This window comes from Erythranthe guttata, chromosome 10, assembly GCF_056151865.1.
Source record: "Erythranthe guttata isolate IM_541 chromosome 10, IM_541, whole genome shotgun sequence".
In the NCBI taxonomy this organism is placed as follows: domain Eukaryota; kingdom Viridiplantae; phylum Streptophyta; class Magnoliopsida; order Lamiales; family Phrymaceae; genus Erythranthe; species Erythranthe guttata.
Window position 1 is genome coordinate 14,010,465 of NC_142542.1, and position 25,440 is coordinate 14,035,904.

The window sequence follows — 25,440 nt, forward strand, 5'->3', positions numbered from 1 at the left end:
CTTTGGGTCATACGATCTTTGGGAGATTGTTACAAGTGGCTACGAAGAACCTGGTGCAGATGCAGAAGCTGCTCTAAACGCCGGACAAGGGAATACTCTACGAGAGCAAAGAAAGAAAGATAAGAAAGCATTATACTTTCTCTATCAAAGTGTTGGCGAATCCATGTTTGAAAAGATTGCTGAAGCAAATTCGAGCAAAGAAGCTTGGGATAAACTTGCCTCTCAATTCAAAGGAGTAGATCGTGTGAAAAGAGTTCGTTTGCAGTCACTTCGAGGTGATTTTGAAAGCACTCGAATGAAAGAAGGTGAATCGATTTCCGATTATTGTTCTCGATTACTCTCTATTGTAAATCAATTAAAAAGAAATGGAGAAGCAGTTGAAGATATTAGAGTGATTGAAAAAATATTACGATCACTCACAAAGAACTTTGAGCATATTGTTGTTGCAATAGAGGAATCAAAAGATCTTGATACACTTACAATAGACGAGTTGATGGGTTCCTTACAAGTTCATGAACAACGCATGAAAAAAGATACTGATTCTGCCCCAATTGAGCAAGCTTTGGAGTCAAAGCTCAATATCAGTAATCAAAGAGGTAGAGGCCGAGGAGTTCAACGTGGTGGCAGAGGAAATAACTTTCGAAGTAGAGGTCGAGGTCGTGGGAACTTCGACGACCGAAATCAAAATCAAAATCAGCAAAGGAACACATATAATTTTGAGCGAGGAGGTTTTAGAGGAAGATCCCGTGGGAGAGGAAGTCGTGGCGGCCGAGGTAACAATAAAGATGTTGAATGTTACAACTGCCACAAGTACGGACATTTTGCATCAGATTGTTGGTTCAACAATTCTGAACAAAATGATCAATCCAATTTTGCCCAAAAACAAGAAAACGAAGATATCACACTTCTTTTTGCACAAAAGGACTCCGACAAACAACAAGATGTGTGGTATCTTGACTCAGGAGCGAGCAATCATATGTGTGGAAAGAAAGATATCTTTGAGGACCTTGAAGAGTACTTTCATGGCAATGTTAGCATGGGAGATTGTTCCACAGTTCCAGTGAAAGGCAAAGGAAGAATTAAAATTTTTCAAAAAAATGGTGTTGCTCAGTATATTTCAAGTGTGTATTATGTACCTGACATGAAGAGCAATATTCTCAGTCTCGGGCAATTACTTGAAAAGGGTTATGTAATACACATGGAGGATTTTTGTCTTTATTTGATAGATGCACAGGGACGTCTTATCACTAAAGTCCAAATGGCGAGCAATCGAATGTTTCCGCTGCAGTTAAACACTACTTCTGAAAAGTGTTTACAAGGGATTATAAAGAAAGAGTCGTGGAAATGGCATCTTCGACTTGGCCATCTTAATTTTAGTGGTCTTAAGCTCCTGGCAAATGCTAAAATGGTGAATGGATTACCATCGATCGAGACACCAGATTTTGTTTGTGAATCGTGCACTCTTGGAAAGCAACACCGAAATAGCTTCCAAAGTGGAAAGTCGTGGCGAGCTCAAACACCGTTGCAGTTGGTGCATACAGATATTTGTGGACCTCTTGACATTGAATCTCTTGGAGGTAACAAGTATTTCATTTCATTTATTGACGACTTCAGCAGAAAATTGTGGGTGTATTTTATCAAGGAAAAATCAGCTGCATTTATGATTTTCAAAAGGTTTAAGTCATTTGTTGAGATGCAAAGTGGTAAAAAAATTAAAATCCTCAGATCTGATAGAGGTGGAGAATACACCTCAAATGAATTTCGAGATTTTTGCAGAGAACGAGGTATAAAGCAGCAATTTACAACCTCGTACACTCCACAACAAAACGGTGTTGCGGAGAGAAAGAATCGCACTATTCTTGACATGACGAGAACCATGTTAAAAGAGAAAAAGCTGCCGAAATTATTTTGGGCTGAATCTGTGCGATGTGCGGCTTATTTGCTGAACAGGTGTCCAACTAAAAGTGTGAGAAATATGACACCACAAGAAGCCTGGAGTGGTTACAAGCCAACAATTGGCCATCTTCGAATTTTCGGCTGTGTTGCCTTTGCGCGAGTTCCGGAAGCAAAAAGAAAAAAACTTGATGACAAAGGTGAGAAGTGTATCTTCATTGGCTATAGTGAAGAATCAAAAGCATACAAACTCTATAACCCACTAACCAAAAAATTAGTGGTGAGTAGAGATGTTGTATTCAACGAAGATGAAATTTGGAAGTGGAATGAAGGAGAATCCAGCAGAGAAATTCAAGTCGAAAATGAGGAAAATAATGAAAGTGAAGAGCCGCAGATGTTAACTCCTCCACATGCAAGAACTCCTCGCGAAAATGGAAATTCAGGTGGTTCCCCTTCTACACCAATCAAAATGCGAAGCTTGAGGGAAATTTATGAAGAAACCGAAGAGACAAATTTGCTATGTCTCTATGCTGATCATGAGCCGTTATCTTTCGAAGAAGCGGTGAAAGAAGAGTGTTGGAAGAAAGCTATGGTGGAGGAAGTACGTTCCATTGAAAAAAATGATACGTGGAAATTAACTTCTCTTCCAAAAGGGCATCGGCCAATTGGAGTCAAATGGGTCTACAAAATTAAGCGAAAGGCTGATGGAGAAATTGACCGATACAAAGCAAGACTCGTTGCCAAAGGGTACAAGCAAAAATACGGAGTCGACTATGATGAAGTTTTTGCCCCGGTTGCTCGGCTTGATACGGTAAGAATGCTGATGTCACTTGCAGCACACCATAGATGGAAATTGTACCAATTGGATGTAAAATCTGCATTTCTAAATGGTATACTTGAAGAAGAAGTGTATATCGAGCAACCCGAAGGTTTTGTAGTTGAAGGCCGAGAAAATAAGGTGTATCGATTGAAGAAAGCCTTGTACGGTTTGAAGCAAGCCCCACGAGCGTGGAATTCTCGCATTGACAGTTATCTTCTTGAGAATGGTTTCGTCAAATGTCCATATGAGCACGCACTTTATACAAAGAAAACTTCTCAAGGTAAATTGCTCATTCTATGTCTTTATGTCGATGATTTGCTGTTTACTGGAAATTGCGAGGAAATGTTTAGTGAATTCAAGCGAGCCATGTTCAAGGAATTTGAGATGACAGATTCTGGGCTAATGTCGTTTTTTCTTGGCATCGAAGTACAACAAACGGAAGAAGGTACTTTTATCTCACAAAAAAGGTACGCCTCTGAGTTACTCGAGAAATTCAAAATGGCAAATTGCAATCCCGTCGAAACTCCTATGTCTCCTGGATTAAAATTGACAAAAGATGGAGAAGGAAAATTTGTTAACTCTACCCTCTTTAAAAGTTTGATCGGGAGTTTGCGGTACCTCACAATCACAAGGCCGGACATTGTTTACGCCGTGAGCCTTTTAAGTCGATACATGGAGAAACCAAAAGAATCACATTGGCTAGCTGCAAAAAGGGTCTTGCGGTACATCAAAGGTACGCTGAATTTTGGCTTATCCTATTTGTACAATGATGATGCTATTTTGTATGGATATTCGGATAGCGATTGGGGAGGAGATCAAGATGAAAGGAAAAGTACCACAGGTTATGTATTTTTTCTTGGGTCTGTAGCATTCACATGGGCATCCAAGAAGCAAAATGTGGTTGCATTATCTTCGTGCGAAGCTGAGTATGTGGCATTATCTTCAGCTGTTTGTGAAGCAATTTGGTTGAAAAATTTGTTGAAAGAGTTGAACCATCAACAGAATGATCCTACGGTCATATATGTTGATAACAAGTCGGCGATTGAGTTATCCAAGAATCCCGTTCAACATGGAAGAAGCAAGCATATTGAACTCAAATTTCATTTCTTGAGAGATCATGTAAAAAAGAAGACCATGTCTTTGGAGTACTGTAGTACCTTGGAGCAAGTAGCAGATATTTTGACGAAAGCTTTACCAACTGATTCGTTCAAGAAGCTAAGGCAAATGCTTGGAGTGAAGAGGATTTTGATTTGAGAGGGGCTGTTGGATAAGGCAAATCAAAATAAAGTGTATTTGCTTTTTGGCCATCTAAAGAGTGAAGTTCATGAATTTGGAAAATTAAAGATGCATCTTGAAGAACAATGAATTTAGTCTTATGTCTTTTCATATATCTAAATTGTACTTAATTTCCTATTAGTATAAATATGAGGTTTATGTTTGTATTTCAAGTAAGAAGAAGAAACAAAAAGCAGAGTGAAATAGAGAGAAACGAGAGTCTCTATCTTGTAAAAGGCAGCAGCCTAATTCCTTTGAGAAATACAAGTGTTTTGAGTTTAATCTTCTTCCTTTGTTTATCATATTGAGTTGTGATTATCTTAAATATTTTGGACCAACAATATAATCCTTAATTTTATTCCCGGCTTTGTCAGTAATTGTGTTGTTGTCTTTTTCTTACACGAAATTAAGTTTTTTTGTTGCTAAAAATGGAAGGAGGAAGTGCAGCAGGTCCACCATTTGTTGCTAATACTGAAGAAGAAGAAGAGTTGGCATCAATGATCTTAGGTATGCCTCCAGGTTTCAGATTCCATCCAACCGACGAAGAGATTATCGTACACTATCTTCTCAAAAAGTCGATCGACCCCCGTTTTTCGGCCGTAGCCGTCACGGAGGTTGATCTAAACAAGTGCGAACCTTGGGATTTACCAAGTAATTATTCCATCCCCTCTCTCTCTCTCTATATATATGTGTTCTTTAATTTTTCATTCATGGAAATATACATACATACATATGTGTGTGTGAGAGAGAGATCTATTAGAATTTCAAGAAGTTTGTTGTAATTCCTAGTCTTTTGACTTTGCAAAGGTTGAAATAGTAGATCACCTTCCGGTTACAATCACCAGTAGAAAAATTATTTTTTACTTCAACGACGATATTAATTAACCATTGTAAAAAATTACTAAATTCGTATTAAGAAGGTTTTTGCTGATTTGCTACAAATTTTCACCACAGCAGATACGGGCGTGACAAAAACTATGCTACGGTAAACGGCCGTAACAAATATTTTTTTTAATTTGCTACTATTGATCCTAGCATTTACTACGACTCATTGATTGGCGCGTAGTAAAATGTACCTTTTATTACGATTTTTTTACCGTGGCAAAACAATTCGTAATATAAAGCCTTTTTTCTACTAGCTTAAGCAATTTAGATGCATCATATATATTGTAATTTAGGTAATAAATGGATACGAAGCAACCAGCACGAATCGAAGACTTTCCGTAAATAGGGCAGGAGACTTTGAATCCAATAGATGTTCCTATAGTCAAAGTTCTTGATTTAGGTTAGGTGGCATGGATGAACAAGCTAAGCCAAATTTTCATTTAATTGTATATATTTTTAATTAATCATTACTGAAATTATAAGGTTGACGATTATTAATTAATACATTATGCAAGTTGACATATGTGCTATATATATTTTATAAAATCCCAAGCTGATGTAATATATATAGCCAAACATTAAAAAAATAGAAAGTACTTATTATTTATCAAAATATGAAATGATGATCATTTAAATTTACTTGTTTATTTATTTTTTCGTTGATTTTTTAGAGAAGGCGAAGACGGAAGAGAAAGAATGGTACGTGTTTTGGCAGAGAGATAAAAAGTACCCAAGAGGAAAGAGAACGAATAGAGCAACAAAATCGGGTTACTGGAAAGCCACCGGAAAAGATAAAGAGATACATACGAAGGGTAAAAAAAACTGCCTAATCGGGATGAGAAAGACTCTCGTTTTCTACAAAGGGAGAGCTCCTAAAGGAGAGAACACTAATTGGGTCATGCATGAATTCAGATTGGAGGGTAACTCTTTTCATTACATCAATTTCTCTTCGACACCAGAGGTAGAATATATCTTCCGTAATACTTCCTGTATTTTATTGCAATATTAATTGGTTTATTTTATATATAAGCTAAGTCAGCCTCACTCGAAAGTGTGAACAAGTGTTTAAGAAGAGAAATAATGTAAATTTTTTTCATTGGCAGGAAGAATGGGTTGTTGGTAGGGTTTTCCAGAAGAAAACCGGAACAAGAACAATTAGTAGTACTCCACGACTAGCAAGAATCGACTCTTTTGTCGATCATCTCTTGGAAAGCCCTACACCATTATCACCTAGTTCGAGTTTTCTCACGCACGATGAAGAGCATGAAGAATTCCTTTCGATGCCCTCTCTTTCTAATTACTACAACATAAACCCTAATAATAATCCCTCTAATTTCATAATTGATCTCCAAATATCTCATCCCAATTCAGTGTTTACTCCTCATCAATCCTCGTCGTCTCTTGTTTACGATCATCAGTACAATCAAGATTATTGTAACCAAAATTTAAATATGTGCAAAATGGAGCCTTTTGACAATTCATCTCACAACTGTGTCACGAGCCACCAGATAATAGCCTCTGTGCATAATTCAAAGGGAGACAGTGTTATTAACGGAAGCAATTCTAAGGCCGCGTTTGGTGATCAACTACTTGATCGGTCGTGTGATTTCCCTTTCAGTCCCGATATTTCAGATTTGGATTCTCTGTGGAGGTAGCAAGCTAGCTACTGGAGAATTGATAAAAATTGTAATTAATTACATTTTGTTCATTGGGTGTACGTATAGTATAAAATAGTAATTAATAAGTTGTAACTAAATTTTTGTTAGGTTAGTTATGTGTCATTTTCCATTGATATATGCCAGCTTATAGCAGCTGTTAAAGTGGTGATGCGAGCATCGTATATATCTTGTGTACATATATTGATTAATCTTTCATTTTTATCAGAAGATTAGTTATATATATGGTTGTTTACATGCACATTTTTGATCAAAAGATTCAAAACCTTTTTAGTATAAACTGATCAGAATAACTACCCATTAATAAGAAATAAAAAGTCAACTTTATTTCTTACTAAAATATACGATAAATTACGAAAGCTGTTGATCAGGTAAGGTTAAGTTACGAAAAATTCCATTTTATTTGCATGACTACATTTATCTCCTTGAGGTATGCCTTGTCTAACATTGTTTTTTTTTTTTTTTTTTTTTTTTTCTGAAAAAAACATTGTTTTCAATAATAATATAATATTTGTTATTCTAAAAATAATATTCCTCCACAAATTCCAATTGAGTTCCTATAATAATAATAATAATAATAATAATAATAATAATAATAATAATAATAATAATAATAATAATAATAATAATAATAATAATAATAATAATAATAATAATAATAATAATAATAATAATAATAATAAAAATAATAATAACAATAATAATAATAATAATAATAATAATAATAATAATAATAATAACAATAATAATAATAATAATAATAATAATAATAATAATAATAATAATAATGATAATAATAATAATAATAATAATAATAATAATAATAATAATAATAATAATAATAATAATAATAATAATAATAATAATAATAATAATAATAATAATAATAATAATAATAATAATAATAATAATAATAATAATAATAATAATAATAATAATAATAAAAAGAAAAGAAAAGAAAAGAAAACTTTAATTAATTACATATTTGAAAATAGCCATAACTAATTAATTAAACAACTAGTGTACATTAACGAGTAGATTAAGGTTAGAGTTCCGTTTGTTGAAACATTCCCATTTCCCAGCTTGCTAATTTGCTAATATCCGTTTACTTCTCACCCAATTGTGCGCTATATTCACTAAACCGCAGTTGAACAACTCTAATATTTAATTTTTTTCTCAAACCGCAGTTGAACCACTCTAATACTTTATTTTTTCTCATATTTTTAGCTGACTATATGCATATATATATACACACAACATATATATATATATAACAGGTCACATATGTGGCATGAAATTCGGTAGGAATGGAATGGAACTAGTCTAAAAAAAATATAATAATAGTGGGAAGAAATTGATATAGAGAATGATTGTGGGGATAAATGATGTTGACAGATCCGAATCTTATGTAGTCTTTATCTATTTAGTTACTTGGTTGACAAGCTAAAGGAAAGTCATTTGAATGTATTGGATAAATCTTGGTTTTGTGGGTAGATATCAATCATATTAAACTAACTTTGTAATGTACTCAACCTAAAATGTGTTGAAGTTTCGAACTTGGGTCAAATGATACGGCACTCCTCTATTAATTAGATGTCAAACCATACCGATACTTTTGGTAAGTCGGGTGTGCGAGGGGGCACACGTTGAATGCGACAAGGGACGGTGGGGGTGATGACACCACCCGTAAAAATGAGGATAACTTACACGGGCACAACAAGTTGACTATCACTAATAGAAAAATGGCTTTTTACTACGATCATTAACCATAGCAAAAGGTATCAAATTCGTACTAAAACGGCTTTTGCTACGAATTTGCCCCGTAGCATATACGAGCGTGACAAAAGATTTGTTACGGTAAATGGCCGTTTTTTGCTACGGTAAATCCTAGTATTTACTACGACTTCAAAATTGTTCCATAGTAAAAAGTACCTTTTATTACAGTTTTTTACCGTAGCAAAAAAAATCGTAGTAATAAGCAAATTTTCTACTAGTGTATTGAGCTTAAACGAAAATAGTATATATATAGTATAGTGACTTTATGGGATATTTTTTTATTGGTGCAATTTGAAGTTCAGACAAGAAACCGTGTTACGTTTGGGGGTTTGTCGTTAGTCATGGACTTGACATTGAAGAAGACAATTGGCCATCCCTACACAAACTGTCGGGAACTGTCGTCCTCCTTTTGACATTCATTTTTCTGTTTGTTTTTTTTTTTTTTTTTTTTTTTTTTTACTTCTCTTTGTGTTTTGACTGATTATTGAATTTCAATATTTAATATTTGATTTCGCTGAAATGAATAAAAGTACAAAACTAAAAAAACTCTACTCTTCATTTTCCCCTTCTCTTCGACTCTTGTCTCTCCCTCTATATCAACCATAGTCGTCGATGTATCTCTCGTCTCTCTCCATCAGACCATCGCCGCCGCCGCCAACACACCATTGCTTTCTCCAAAGATTCACCTTTAGCCTTCTCTAGTTCTTTCTAAACTCTAAGGTACGTTTTTTTTTTTCCCCTCAAATTAAAATAAAAAATTTCAGCATTTTGTGCTGCGAATGTGTCAATGGCTGAAAGTAATTCATTTTAGTATTTTGTATTTTTTTTATGGAATTTTAATCTGTAATATGTGATATTGTTGAAACTTGATTCTGGACATGAAATATTGGAATGTCTGTTGCGAATTTGATTAAGGAATAGCATTAAATCTTTTTTCTTTTTGTTTATAATGCGGCCGATATTGGCCGATAATTTTCAACCGGCCAGTTTCGGCAACCGACAAAGTCGGTTGCCAACCCTTATCCGACTCACACTAGTCGGGCCGATAATAGTTTTATATATTTGCAAGAGTCGGTTAGTCGGGTCGGGCTGATAATCAACCGACTCGACCCATGAACAACCCTACGGATAATGACCTACATATCCAATATATGGTGTCAAATCTCTATTCGGTAACCCAAATGCTAGAATACCCTAACATTTAATCTCCAGTGTAGTTAGTGTCTAACCACACGCCCGACGTCTCCGTTTAGAACCTAATATTAATAGAGTATTCAGGTCAAGGCTTTAAAGGCTAATACGGATGTGTTTCTCCAAATTAACTATATTTTCCTAATTTCCAACAAGAAATCATCTCTCGAGCTTATTTCCATTTACAATTAATTCAAATGTTGGCAAAATAATCGAAAACATTAAGAACAAGAAAACGTAAACGAAACTAAAGTGAGACATTTATATAATAAATCTAGAAACCAAAATCAATATATACAAGATTTCATTTCCCTATAAGGATATGCTTAGTTTATTACTAATATAGCATTAATAAAATGTACACGAAGAATCATAAACTGAGGGTAGAGAAATCGACTGCAACATTTCAGCCCTCAGAAATTTTGTACATCTTCAAGCGACTATTTCTAAATTATTCGCAGGCCATCAGCACGTGGCCCAACCTGAGAGTGGGGTTTAATAATGTTTATAATTGGAGGTTGGCCCAAAAGTCCCAAAATTGGCCCATCCAAAAAAAGAAAAAAAAAAATCCCAATTAACACCCTAAATTACTCGTAAAATTTCATGACATTAAAACTATCTTGTCCCACACATTGGTTTCCAACTGGAAATTACATCAAACTCCACCTATAGATATGTGTTATCATTCATATAACAATGTATGCACTATTTTGGCAATTAATTAAGTTTTTATTTTATATTATAATAGTTTTATTACTTGAGCATTGTAGGACAATCGTGAGGTCAAACTCGGCGTGTCACCTAGTCTTATTCAACTGTTTTGGAAGTTAACTTTTGCGAGCTCAAAGACTCTCTTGGATAGTCTAATCGACATTGAACAACAACGAGTTGATCCGTCCTTTACACTATCAAAAGCACATCTTTAACTAATTTAAAGTTTAATCATATCTAAAATACGTACATGGCTTATTAATTACATCTACAACTATGTAGCATGGGAACGGATACAGCGATATGGGAAAATAGGGATATGGATACGGGGGAACTGCATGTTCCAAAAATGGGGATACGAGAACTTGGGGGAACATGTAAATGTTATAAATATATGGGTATATTTATAAATGTTCTATATAAACATATACAAGTTTTTATTTATATATAAATTCCTTTTATATATTTGGGCAAATTATGGCCACCCCCTGAGGTAGACACGGCCACGGGCCGGGTCGGGTCCGGGTCCTACTTTTTGGGGACCCAAAACCGACCCGTGAGGAGGCGGGTCCGGGTCTGGGTCGGGTCCACTTGGGTCCTTTCGGGTCCGGACCGGGGCCGGGTCGGGTCCGGGTCTAAAACCGGTCTTTTAATTTTTATTTTATTTTTTTGAATCTTGACTGTTGAAAAAAAAATTGAATTCAGTTAGATCGGGTCCGGTTTATAGCCGTTGAAAATAATTAAAAAAAATGAATTTACGGACCGGGTCCGGTTTATAGCCGTTGCATTTTATAATTTAAAAAAAAATTATTCGGGTGGACCTGACGGGTCCGGGTCCTGGGGTCCCCTGCCGGGTAGACCCGTCGATTCTCGGGTCCAATAAATCAAGACCCGAAACCGACCCATATAAAGTCGGGTTCGGGTCCGGTTCCAACCCGGCCCGTGGCCGTGTCTTCAAGGTATAATTACGAAAAACCCATCTTGTTTGCATAATTATAACCACCCATCAACTACGTATTGTCTTACATGTCCACCCTTATAATGTCAAATTTATCTGAGGGTGTTCATCCGGTCGGTAAACCGATCGAATCGAAATGAACGAAAATTCGTACATACCGATTACCGAACCGTTAATTCGGTGTGGTATTCAATTAACGGTTCGGTATTCAGTTCTATTTTATTTTTTATATATATTTATATATGTAATATTAGTATTTAAACTAAAATTAATTAAAAAATATAAAAAAATCAAAATTTTAGATATTTCTAATAAAATTTTGGTAATTCGATTATTTATCGAACCAAACGCTAAACATATATGAAAGTTTGGCGTACCGCAATTTCTTTACAATTTTACCAAATGAACGCCCCTAAATTTATCAACTGGAGGGGTTTTTTTCGTAAAATAATACATAGTTGAGAGGGGTGCTTATAATTATGCAAACACGATGGGTATTTTCGTAATTTGACCTTACATCAGAGGTGTGGTTGTAATTTGCCCTGTATGTTTTTTATTCAAACATATTCAAATAAAGCTCATAGCTTTTAAACACTTAAAAGTCTGCATAAGCTTAGCTCATCAGAAAGCTCAAACTCATATCAAACTCTCAAATTATTTATTGAGCTCAAGACTTTATAACACGAGCTCGAATATTTATTTATCGAGCCGAACACTAAAATCAAATGCAATGCGTTACTCAAAATCATGGATGCAGGGTCTCTCTTGAATTTACAATCGTTGCTCTGAGAAAAAAAATTACTTTTAAGAAAGTAAAGTATATACGTATTCAATACAGTAAGGTGCTCCCGCCCGACACATGTAACATAGCAGTTTCAGGGTAGAGTCGGGGAAAGGGTAGTTTTGGCAACTTTGAGTTCACCACAATCACTAATATACAGAGTTTTAAGAGGTCTGTTCCAGATGGCACGAGCTGATTTGGCACGCTCGTCTCCAATAAACTCTGCAAAATCATTGTATTGTCTGATTCTTTCACCCGGTTTATAAGTCGGAATCGAAGCTATAGATGTCACAACATCCAACCCTGAAATCCAGATTAAAAAAATAAATAAAAAAGAACCAGATGACTATCGTATATCGAGAGCACATAAACACGAAAAATGGAACTCAACAAATTCAGAATGAGAATTTTCATAGCTACCCTTAAACAGAGTATATGACTAGATTGTTTAATTATCACGCAATATATGTTCATTAGGGAATTCGAGTTCAAAAGTTTGGTACAGAATCGAAATTATCTAATTGTGATCGATCAACTTGATCTCTCTAATGAACTGATCTAGTTTTAGAACGACTGCAACTGAATTTGATGTTAAAGATTGCTCTACAAGTCGATGAAATATTCTCGAGAAACACATTTCACATTTGCATAATTACAAGTTGTAGACCTTTTCCTTTTCGGTTTTAGTGAAGATATAACTCATTTCGACCAGTAATACAAAAAACGGAACGGCCTAACTCAATATACTATGATCTCAAAGTCTTGCAAGTTCTCAACTGTATCGTAAATTTATATTCAGTGCGGAATTCAAACAATCCCGACACACCATTTGGAATAGAACGAAACCATTAAGACAGAAATTGGTAACGAATCATCGCAAGCTCGAACATAATATTTACGAGAGTGATCTTGAAACTGTTTTGCATTAAAAAACTATCAGCAAACAATCGGTCACAAATTACACCTTAATTAACCCAATCTGATCTTATTAACTAAATAATTAATTAATCAGTAGTGAACCAATCCAATCCAATCCAATCCAATCCGATATAGTAAGCAAACGAGACGTAATCAGATCTATATAAAATCATTTCAAATCAAAATAGCACTACACATTTCCAATAATTTAGAGAGAGAGGACTCACCTTGAAGAACGGATCCGAAAACAATATTCTTGCTATCGAGATCGGGGCACGGGCCGGGCCCAGTAGTGATCAGGAACTCTACATTGTGATAATTAGGGTTTAGCTTCAAATCATCATCGTCGTCGTTTTCGGACAAACAAAGAGAAAGTAGACCGGGCCTCGAGTGCTCCAACAGGAAGGCCTTGGATTCGATGGTCTCGGTGTTTCTAACCATCTTCGCCGGCGGCTTAACCTCGCCTTTGTCGCGGCGGCCCTGGCGGCCCGCAACGAAGAACTGGCCGGGGAATATTTTGTGGACCAAAGTGCCCTTGTAGGTAGAGCCGGAGGTACCGCTGCACATGGATTTGAAGTTGGAGACGGTGATCGGGAGGAGGTTGCCGTAGAGGCCGAGGACGACGCGGCCGAGGGGCTCGGATTCGGAGCAGAGGGAGAGGTCGGACTCGCCGAGGGTGCGGCTCTGGAAGTAAGATGGGCAGAGGCTGAAGTCCAGGAATACCCTGTCGGTGATTGTGGTGTCCGGCGAGGGAGGGGCGGCGGCGGAGGAGGGGGAGGTGAGGGGGTTGATGAGGGGGAGGGTGGTGGAGAGGAAGAGGAGGGAGCGGCGGTTTAGTGGGAGGCGGTGGTGGTGGTTGAGTGGTGGGATGGGATTAGGGGGGAGGTAGCAGGTGGAGGAGCAGCTCATTGTCAGTGGTGGTGCATGGCGGAGACGGTGGGGGGTGGAAGGGGGTAGATGGAGGAGAGAGTGGTTTTAGGTGGATGTTTCGCTGCCACACAAGTTAGATTGACTGTGGGCCGTGGGGTAGGCCGTTGCTGTATATTTAATAGTTTTTTTGGATAATAATTTAAATTTGAATACTAATTGCAACGAGACTTTTACTTTTCGCAACGGGATTTGAATAATTTTAAGAAATTTAAATTCAAAGTTTTAACAAAAACCTCATACTCTCTCTAATATTCGAAAATCATTCAACCTCTGGGCATTCAATCCGAAACTTGCTGTAAGGTACAAGTTGTTGGGAATCGGACACGTGTACGCCGCGGAAAACAAATTTTTTATATGAAAAACGATTTCATTCATAAAAACACGTACTCAATATAAGCAATTAATTATGTACCTTAATGATTCCAACAAAATTTAAATTACAACATGCATATATAATTCGTTAATTAAAACATATAGCATGCTCGCAATGAATCATAATATTCATACAAATATTTTCACGAAAATCGAACAAGAAAAACATACAAAATCAATTTCATTTAAAACATACGACGTTTCATTTAATCTAATTAAATTAAAACCTAATACTTAACGGATCCGAAAAGTTACCTCTTGAAGCGTGAGGCGAACTCTCGGATTGAAGAAAACTGCCACGAAACCAATCCGTGCAGTCGGGAGGAGCAGCGGTGAAGCAGCGGCGGCAGACGCGCTGATCAGTGGCGGCGCGTGAGGTTCACTCGCTGTCTTCGGGTGACGCGTGAGGGCGTGTGCATCGGTGGTTCGCGGCGGCGTCTCGGCAGATTGACTCATTTGTCTTCCTCCTCTCGGATTTCACCTCGTATACCAAGTTCTACTAAATACGTGGCACTAGACACGCAAAAGTTAGAATTAACGGAAGAATAAATCAAAAAGGAATTGAACCACCGAAGATATTCGGCGCGTGGGCACCGATTCCGGCGACGGGGCGACGACGGCGATGGAGGATGGCCATGGACTTGAGGAACGAGCGGCTAGGGTTTGTGGTGTGTGTTGTGTATTTTGCAAGACCTATAAATCTTGTATTTATAGTGTCTTGTATAAAAGCCCTAACACCGAGCACAACAGCTTAAGTTCGTTAGTCTTTATTCGCTCGTTTCTCACAACTCAATGATTGGAAAATCATAACGATTATATTTTCGGAATCATTGAAACGTCCTCGTCATTACGAATGCCAATTCTCGATTTCCAATTTCTAAAAGTGGAAACCCTAATTCAGTGGACCTTCTAAATTTGAAAACTTCTCAATTTAGAAAGTTCACTAAGATGTTCGCCTAGTTCTTTTCATTTTCTTACTCTCATTCATAATTTCAAATTACAAATGTTGGACTCAATCATATCGACTTCCAATTATACTAAGATTAAACATTTTTACCTTTGACCGTTTATTCAAAGAACTCGAGTGCACGAGCAGTGTGACCCTCGATGGTTCAGGTGTAAGCTAGCCGTGGGTCCACAACTCTTTCTGGTTTAAACTCGTCCCTAGAGTTAAAATTAAGATGAAGCGCGTTTCAACTTAATCACCCGACGAATCAAGATTAGCGTCTAGCAACTACGCGTCATGATTCCCTAGATACAAATGAAGTGCCTACAAGAACCATTTGATATAGTTAACGTACAGTACGATCCCTTCGATTCATATGTCCCAATTGAACTAGAGGCATTAGTTCATCGAGACCTCCTTAGTAGTTCAATAATTGTGCGATCGTTCTAAGTGTTGTAGTCGGTACGTGCATGACTTAGAGAATCGAATTCCCTAATCATCACTTAGTCAACTCAGGCCAGAGACTTAAAGATTACAAACCATGAGAACATACAGGACATCCAAGAATATTCTAGCAATCGAATCCCCGACTACAATGCACAGACCTCCCACTAGATTTTGGACTGCACCAACACTGGCCCTTGGGGCGGTCCTCGGTGGAACTCAGAGATAGGTCACGATACAGGTGGTCCTCTAGTGAAGTCACGGTGATGTCTAGGTCTTAAGGACTAATGGTGTACAACTATACCATAGAGATCTCTACTCGATTATTGAGAACCACTTAGAGATTTCTAGGGGGAGGGAGTTCAGTGAACTCGTCAACTTACGAGCACCCACTTATGCATGCCAATATCACAATACCGTTTACTGATGAGACGTAGTACACATACACTAAGTGCTAGTCTCTTAATGGGAAATGTTGATATCCTCATTGGTGGCGTAACCCTTCGACTAGGAACACGGTTTAACAGTTGGGAGCTTCTACCATGAGATCCCATGTTCTAAACTTTTATGAGATACCCCCTTTATATTGCGCCACGTGTCACTGCGAAAAAACCCAATTTTTCCTCATTTATGTATTGTCGTAAATACCCTTTGTATAATTAATATTTTCAAAAAATCGGCCATTATATATTATTAATGTAATGTCAATTTTACCCTCTCTATTTTTAATGCAATTTTAATTAATTTATTACTTTTTTTTTGAATGACCATAATAACCTTATACACAAACGTAATAGAAAAAACTAATCGATATTATTTCCTAATTATGCTGATTTATCCCCTAATCTCTAACCAAATCAAATACGTTCTTCATCTTCATCTTCGAAATCTGGTCTTACGGTTTCACGATCAATTCAATTGTTCATCATTTTTTTCGATCCATTAATTTATTCTTACTTTGCTACAAATTCGAATTGGTGAATCGTTACACTATTTCTTCAGAATACGTTTATTCAAGGATGTCTAACCCCGACGAAGTTGGTATGTTACATGTATTTCAATAATTAGGGTTTTGGTCGAAATCCTTAATAGCTTTCTTACTTTAATCCCATATGTTTATTGTATTGCAGATCGAAGGTCTTCTAATTGTGAATTACAAAGGAATGTTGAAGACGAAAACGAAAGTGTTATGAATTTCAATTTGCAAGGCAACACCGGCGACATTGACGAGAACGATGATCGTTTGCAATTAATTAAACGCATGATGTCATTAACCTTTACTGATATACATGAGGCCGATCAATATTATTTTAGGTACGGTCAGTTAACAGGATTTGACGTTCGCAAGCACTCTTTGAAAAGAAAAAAAACAGATTTAAACATCGTTATGAATAGGGTTTGGGTTTGTTCTCGAGCTGGGTATCGTGACACATGCATTAAGGATTATGATCGATCGTGTGCACCGAAAGAAGACAGGCGGTGTGGATGCCCAGCCATATTCCGTATTGCACTTGACCGTTCTACCGGAATATATCGGGTGACTACATTCAATTCCGATCACAGTCACCGCCTAGAAACGCCCGATACGAGTCATATACTACGTTGCAATAGGTAATCTAATCGTTCCGGTTTTAGTTTTATATTGACATCCTTGCATGATGGTATGATATATTTTTTTCCTTATCAAATTTGCCTTGTAAACTGAATCCATTGTATACTTATATAATTCCATATTGCATGCAGATTATTGACCAACGAAACAAAATACGTGTTGCAATTGATGACTGATGTTGGGATGAAACCCAGTCATGTTATTGATTTTTTAGATGAAGCATGTGCAGGGAGTGAAACACGTCTATTTAATCGGAAAGACGCGTACAACTATTTGAATGGGGAAAGGTTGAAAAGGATTAAAGGAGGTGATGCGAACACTATGTTGGGTCTACTGAACGGCATGAAGGTAAATGATAAATCAATTGAGTACCAGCACATTGTCGACGCAAACAATGCACTTACAAGAATCTTTTGGTGCGACGGGATTCAAGAGCCGAGTATGAACATTTTGGTGGTGTTATTCTATTTGATAGCACCTACAAGACCAATATCTATAGGTTTCCTATAGTGTTGTTATCTGGAGTCAATTATCATTTGTGCACTTGTATTTTCGGAGTTGCTATTATGTACAAGGAGACGACTCAACAATACACCAGGTTGCTACAAACGTTTCAAAAATTCATGAAAGGAAAAACACCCACAACTGTTTTGACGGATCAGGATGCAGCAATGTGCGCAGCCATTAGAGATGTTTTTCCTAAAGCAACTCATCGGCTTTGTTGCTGGCATATTTCACGTAATGCCGAAACTAATATAAAAATTTCAGGATTCGCAACATGTTTTTCCAAGCTAATGAAAAGTACATGCTTTGTGGCCCAATTTGAAGCTAGATGGTCTACATTGATTGCTAAGTTCGGTGTTGCCGACCATCCATGGATACAAGACATATACTCAAAACGACATTTATGGGCAGAAGCATTTTTTCGAGGCAAGTTTTTTTCTATGATGAGGAGCACCCAACGTACAGAGTCAATGAACGCTTCACTGAAACATAAAGTGAGTTCTGGTTTTAGCCTTACAGATTTGTTTAGGCAGTACAACAATAGTTTCTTGAAGAGGATTCGAAAGAGGTTTCACGTATTGCAGAAGGAATCTGAGAACCCACCAAGAGAAGTGAAGCGTACAGGCTTATTAAGCGGTCTTGAGAACCATGCCGGTCGCGTATGCACTAGAGCCATATTCGATTATATACAAAAGGAGCTGAAGGAGGAGGCAAACATAATTGTACTCAACAAGAGTGTACCTGTTAATCGGCGGCACACATTCATCTTTGAAGATCATAGCAAGGCAAGGCCTCGTACATTTACCACCGTAATCGATTTGGACAACGAAGAATTCCAATGCGAATGTAGTAAGCTCGAGTCCGATGGCATCCCTTGTCGCCATTTGATATGTGGTTTTAAGAATTTGACACTTACTAAATTTCCTGCTAAGAGTATCCATCCTCGGTGGTTTGTTGACGTTGGCAAGAATCTCACATCTCGTTTCTCATACTTGGATCCTACTATGAAAATTCACGGCAGAGTATCGAAGAAGGCTTTGGTTGATCATCCTGATGATGATGATGATGATGATGATGATGATGATGATGATGATGATGATGATGATGATGATGATGAAGGTGATAATGAGGAACCAATTGAAAATTTCAAACACGTCCCACATGTCGGTGATCCCGCTAAGATTGTTCCTAAGGGCGGATCAAAAGCTAAGAAGCATCTATGCGGATTATGCCGGTGGAATCCATTCACAGGTTTGTAATGATATTTATTATTCATATTCAAAAATTCTGCATGTGGGATCCATTCACATGTTTGTAATGATATCTATTATTCATATTGAGACACGAATTTGTTAACATATTCATATTAATTTGTTAACACGAATTTTCAGGAAGGAACAAGTCAGTCGACGTCTCATTTGAACTCATCATATTTGGATACATACCGTCACATGAGGCAACAAATGTAATTTAAATTTATTTAAATGTTACTTATTGACTCCTTTTTACCTTTCGTTTACTATAAGACAGTTGTATTAAAACTGATTTTCTTTTGGTTCACTATTATAGTATATGTTGCATTAGGGTTTTACAATTCATTTATTGGGTTATTGCACTAGGGTTTGATGAAAAACTTTTACAAATATATTAATTTTTCAGTTACATTCAATGTAAAGTTACACCGCCCTCAACTTGTACATGCTTCAATAAGTTGTATTAAAACTGATTCACTTTTGTCACTAACTTGTTTTTTAAACAATTAAATGAGTGGTAATCACATTATGCCTTTTCATTCATATTACCTTTATAGTCTTAAATTACAAACATAATAAACCGATGGAACCCTAGCATACATGATATTAGTAAATACAACTGCATTTGGAAAAACATAAATACAATATAAAAACCTTATTTTGTAAGCAAAATCTTCATAGATAAAACAAGTTATCAAAATAGAGTAACGCATTACCTAATTATGTCTACAAACTATGAAAACAAAGTTAACACTAGGAATATTGCACTCGCGTTACAAACTATGAAAACAAAGTACAAATTCTGTAATTTATAACAATGATATTACACAAAACTACTTACACGATTCCAAACAAAATTAATATCCTCAACTACAAATCCAAACAAAATAGAGTACATTATAACAACCAACTCAAATTGAAACCAAAAGAAAGCAGGTCATTTACTTGTTCATACAAATCCAACAACCACATACATAATGCAAAATATCCAATAACAAGAAATCCAAACAAAATTGTTCAGATTCAAAAAACATTCTCAAATTGAAACCAAAACAAAAACAGATGATCTACTTATACCTGCAAATCCAATAATCACATACATAATGCAAAATATCAAATAACTAGGTATCCAAACAAAATTGTCCAGATTCAAAGATCCTCCTCAAAATGAAAACAAAATAAATCATAGCATTTACGTGTATCTGCAAATGCAATTATCATATACATAAGGCAAAAACTATAAGAACAACAATCAAAAGATTATTGTTCAAATTCAGAAATCCTCCACAGAGTGAATCAAAAATAAATCATAGCTAATTCAAAAAACAAAACATAACATTTAATATGCAGATTGGGGTAGCAGACCCAATCATGCATCAAAAATCAAATTATCCAAAATAAAAACAAAATATAAAATATTGTTCGAAATTTAATAAATTGTTAAAAAACAAACCAACAACAAAAGACTTTTTTTTCAATGACAATCATGGAGAGGCAGAAGTTGATCCGGGAAATAAGCTTGCACCAGGGGCAGAGAGGGCGTGTATCTTGGCTTCCATAACAGCGACTTCTTCAGGCCTCACATGCAGCTGTCCCAGCAACATTTCACGGAATGCAGTCTCCGGACTCGAAATCACAATTGGATAAGCAGGAACCCTGTTACAAGTTGCATCCTTGCTGACAACGTATTTCTGGTCACAAAGCAAAGAAAATATTAATATAGGAAATATTAAAACATCAGAAACACGTTCCGCCTCTTCCAATATTTGCCGGAATATAAATTCGCCGACATTGATTTCAACACCGCAACCGACAGCATACAGGAAATCAGCTTGATCCACAGACACAAGATTCGAAGTCAAAGTTGGAAACCAGTTTGCACATCCTATCTCATGCAATATGGCGTAAACCTTCGTGAGTTGTGTACGCTTCAGACCAACCACAGGCCACTGCTTCATCTTTCCTCTGGTCATCTCTTTTGCCAAATCCTCGTGGGATACTCCTGATCTCAAAGCTCCCTTCTCATTCGTGCCAAGTATCTTATTCAACAACTTCGGGGTGAACTCGTACACTTTGCCACGAACATAAATTTGCCCAAAACGGCAAGATAACTCGTCACCAACAGCCCTCTCCAGATTAGCATAGAACTCACGGATAAGATTCATCTCAAACTTAAATTTGGTCGGATTTTTCGCCATTCTAACGGTACCCAACAGGTGCCTATCCTTTAACAGTTGTTTCACACCCCAATCTGTGAAAGTCTCGTCGTCGATCGGCCTTTCTGTCAAAAATTTAACGCCGGCCAAGTCTCCACCCAAAACCTTCGCCCTCGGACTGAAATAAAGATACTCAGCAGCCATGTCTGTGTTGTAAGGGAAATCGTCGAACATTATTTCAATGTCTGAATCTGAATCCGCCTGGTCTTTGTCGTTGCTGGAATCATATGTGGTCTTCATTTTCTTGCTGCTTTTGCACAATCGTGGGTGGGATCACGTTTTCCAGTCATTGTTTTTAATGTGGAGAAGAAGGATTTGGCAGTGGATATGAACGTCTGGATTTGTGTAGAAAATAAAGAATGAAAGTGGGAGAGGAAGGCGGTGAGAGAGATTTATAAAATCAAGAATGAACGTTTGGAACATAAAGCGATTAGGGTTTTCTGTAAGGGGGAGGTTGAAGAAGACTGGGAGACGTATTTGATAAGATTTGCACGATTATCTAGAGGAGAAAATAATTATGCATATTTATCGCCGATTTACCCACACTTTAATGATTACACCTTTTCGAATTCCCTAATATTATTTTTTCAGCTTAATATTTTTTTATGTTCAAAGTATTTTTAAACCCTAATAAAAATTGAAGTAATAAAAATCAACAAACAATCAAAACAAAATAATTGAATTTGCAATATATTTTGTATAAAAAGAGACATTAATTATAAATAATTCATATGCTAATACTAATTATAATAATTAAATTTACAATTAATATAGGTGGACCGTGGATGCTACATCAGTTAATTTTGATAAATATATATAGAATATACTATGTGACATATATTCAGAAATAATATAATAAAGTATTTACACAAAATATAGTTTCCTTTTTAATTTCCTAAAATTAATGTTATTGAAAATAAAAGGTGGGAAAATATTTATGGACATTATCCCGCCGTTTATATCCACGTTCACACGTAAACAATCATGGCAATTATGTTATATTCCTAGATTCTTGTGATTTTTTGTTGCATATATCTCGAGATTCACGACACCTTTCCAAATACCGCTTGTGTTTAATTTATTTTTATTTTTTTAAAAATTTAAAATATTAACAGTCACAACAGGTGGTGATTTTTGATTTACTGCCGTTGAATTTTACGATGCAATTATGTTTAATTTAATTCCAACATTTATCATAATCCATTAATAGTAATGACAATTTAAAATTTCAATCGTAATTTAATTCAAATTCGAGACTAGTTGCATGAATCATACATTAATTCCAACATTTATCATAATCCATTAATAGTATCTATTCGACTAATTCCAACATCGATGCTTTCATAATTCGGTACACGAACGATCACCATTCTAATTTGTATGAAATTAATTCAACCGTAATTTGATTCAAATTTATAAATGCTTATGGTAATTCAATTTGTAATTTGATAGCATGTACACCTACTGACAAAAGTAGCTTTGAAATCGTGTTAGTAGACCATGAAATTAAACATATAACTAATAAGCTAGTTAACAATTCAACTGTATGATGCATTTAATCTACTAGTCCAATTTGATAGATTGATCACAATCACGTAGTTAATGATGCATTGTCGAACATATAATAACAATTCCACCAAATTCAGTACTAGTTGCATGAATCATACATTAATTCCAACATTTATCATAATCCATTAATAGCATCTATTCGACTAATTCCAACATCAATGTTTTCATAATTCGGTACACGAATGATCACCATTCTAATTTTTATGAAATCAATTCAACCGTAATTTGATTCAAATTTATAAATGCTTATGGTAATTCAATTTGTGATTTGATAGCAGGTACACAACCGGCTCATGTTCATTTGGTATAAGTTTCAAGATCGTTCATCCTGATTAGTTTTAATTCAAATTATGAGATTGAAATTGAGGTCAACATCGTAAAAAAAATAAAATTACTTGCACCAAACAATTAGTGTTACTTCCCAACACAAAAAATTACTTTTTTTGGAACTAATAAATATTATTTCCAAAAACAAAATAACTATTTTTTTTATACAAACAATTACGACCATAATCTGAAATCTAATAACATTTTATTTTTGGAAATAACATTTATTATTGCTAATTAACTCAATAAATGTGATTTTGGTAATTGAATTTCATATTGGCGGGCGGGATTTGGTTTTCAATTTGAGATTGAAATTCAAAATTCAAATTCGAAAGTGTATTAGAAGTCTAAACGTCGTAATATATATATATATATATATATATATATATATATATATATATATATATATATATATATATATATATATATATATATATATATTTTTTTTTCTTTTTTTGGTTTTGTAAAAACCGAATTAATTGTAATTCACCATAACAAGCAAAACCCCACGTGGCAATATCCGACGTGCAAGATCAAATTCCCTAAATACACCCCAACCCAAAAAAACCCTAAAATTAAAAAAAATCATTCCACACATATTTCTTCTCCGCCGTTCTCCCTCCTTAGGTATGTAACAAACGTTTGTAGAAACGATTGTGTACTAAAACATTTTCTATTGGATGCAGTGGTTTCCTATTTTATTTCTTTTGTGTATCAATTGAAACTGTGTATGTTGATCTATGTATGCATCATATGTTATGAATCTAGACATTGTTATTGAATATCTTGTATTTTGTTATCAGATCTGAACAACAGTTCGTCGTAACAGGTGTCTTCAGTGAGATGTCAATATTATTTCTAAATCGTGATATTTATTAATGCATACAGTTTCGAAACAAAAGGTAAATCGATTGAGGGATGGATGCCGATCATCAAAACCCATCATGGCGTATGGTATGAATATGTATTGTTTGTAACGTTAATTCACGTTATCAGTTTCTTAATTAAATAATGTTGTTGATCGGCTCGGATTGTGTTGCACATGTCTTAGATCGCAATGACTTCTCTATGGAGGGTGTAAGTTACCTAATCGAACTGTTACTTAATACCATGTATATACACTAGCATATTTGTATATATAAATGCTAATATTATTTGATTTAATGTTGCATAGATAATTCCTTTTGAATTTGCTGCTCGAAATCGTAGTATATGGGAGAAAACGGTAAAGCTTACTGCTAAAGATGGCAAATTTTGGATCGTTGATGTTCATCGTAATTGCTGCAAGTATTGTTTTTATGGTCTTGGGTGGCAAGACATGTTAGTACATTTCAATATGCTGATTAATGAAAGCTTGGAATTCACTTACGTCGGTCACTCCACCTTTGAAGTAACCGCGTATGGATTTGGAGGATCCATGAAAAAATTCTCGTACGTTATTGAAGTCATAGATGTTGAAACCGAATCCGGGGATGAAGAGTTCGCCGACAGCGACGACGAATCCCTTCCAGTCGATGACGATGAATTCACTAGAAGCGACAATGAAGGCCATTCAGACTCAGAGCTAAAATTCGAGGTTGTGTTGAAAAAACATTCACGTTATAGAATGGTAAACATATCGCACATTTCAACGACGCCAATTACATATTATTACCTTTAATAATTATTTAAATATTTCTGTTTGTTTGTTGCTATGCAGGGCATACGTCTCTATATTGTGGATGCTGCTGCTTTATACGATAAACAAAGTGTAATGATGGAGTTTGAAGGGAAAACCATTGTCGAAGTCGTGATTCGAAAGAGGAAGAACAATAACAGGTGGAGATATCAATTTCATGACAATTGGAGTGTATTCGTTGCTAAAAGTAAGTTGGTGTTTGGTCTTGAGTATTCATTTGAATATATTTCAAACAAGAACGTTATGGCAGTCACGTTGGTTGAGTAGAACATGATGCAACTTCTCATTTAACTTTTTATGTTGTACTAATTTATATATGAAGACTGTTTTTCTATTAATTTGTACTGTGACATCTACATTCCCTTTTTTTGACGATACAAATAGAGCTTTGTATCTGTAAATTTACGTTGACGTTCAATTTGTGTTTTAACACATATTATTTTGTTTCAAAAAAACGAACAAAACTTGGCACTTTCTTGATTATACACGTAGAAGTAACTAGTACAAATTGAATGAACTTGTGTTACATATTAACTTTTCAAGAATATGGTAGCAAAATCAAATCTTATGGAAATTAACTCACAATTAATGGAAAGTAACACAAAATTAGGTTATACTAACCCAAACAAATGATGCAACCTAATAATACGTCTAGTATCACATAAAGACCTAATAATACTCCTAATATTATGAAAATACTATCCT

The 25,440-nt window shown here is 35.6% G+C and overlaps 3 protein-coding genes across 3 annotated transcripts; 2 read left to right on the forward strand and 1 right to left on the reverse strand.

Moving 5' to 3' along the window:
* Nucleotides 1-4,357: 4,357 nt before the first annotated feature.
* LOC105971483 (NAC domain-containing protein 92) lies at nt 4,358-6,752 on the forward strand. Its single transcript, XM_012996337.2, has 3 exons — nt 4,358-4,639; nt 5,545-5,834; nt 5,977-6,752. The coding sequence occupies exons 1-3, from the start codon at nt 4,417-4,419 to the stop codon at nt 6,526-6,528; spliced, it is 1,065 nt and encodes a 354-aa protein (XP_012851791.2). The 5' UTR covers nt 4,358-4,416; the 3' UTR covers nt 6,529-6,752.
* A 5,090-nt stretch (nt 6,753-11,842) lies between these two features.
* LOC105971555 (Cyclophilin-like peptidyl-prolyl cis-trans isomerase family protein) lies at nt 11,843-14,059 on the reverse strand. Its single transcript, XM_012996408.2, has 2 exons — nt 13,112-14,059; nt 11,843-12,269 (listed from the first exon to the last, which is right to left on the reverse strand). Exons 1-2 carry the CDS (start codon nt 13,791-13,793, stop codon nt 12,061-12,063), a joined length of 891 nt encoding a protein of 296 aa, XP_012851862.2. The 5' UTR covers nt 13,794-14,059; the 3' UTR covers nt 11,843-12,060.
* Nucleotides 14,060-23,712: 9,653 nt separating this feature from the next.
* Nucleotides 23,713-25,065, forward strand: LOC148767595 (uncharacterized). The gene is made up of 3 exons (XM_088824210.1): nt 23,713-24,134; nt 24,232-24,666; nt 24,757-25,065. Exons 1-3 carry the CDS (start codon nt 24,069-24,071, stop codon nt 25,000-25,002), a joined length of 747 nt encoding a protein of 248 aa, XP_088680336.1. The 5' UTR covers nt 23,713-24,068; the 3' UTR covers nt 25,003-25,065.
* Nucleotides 25,066-25,440: the final 375 nt, after the last annotated feature.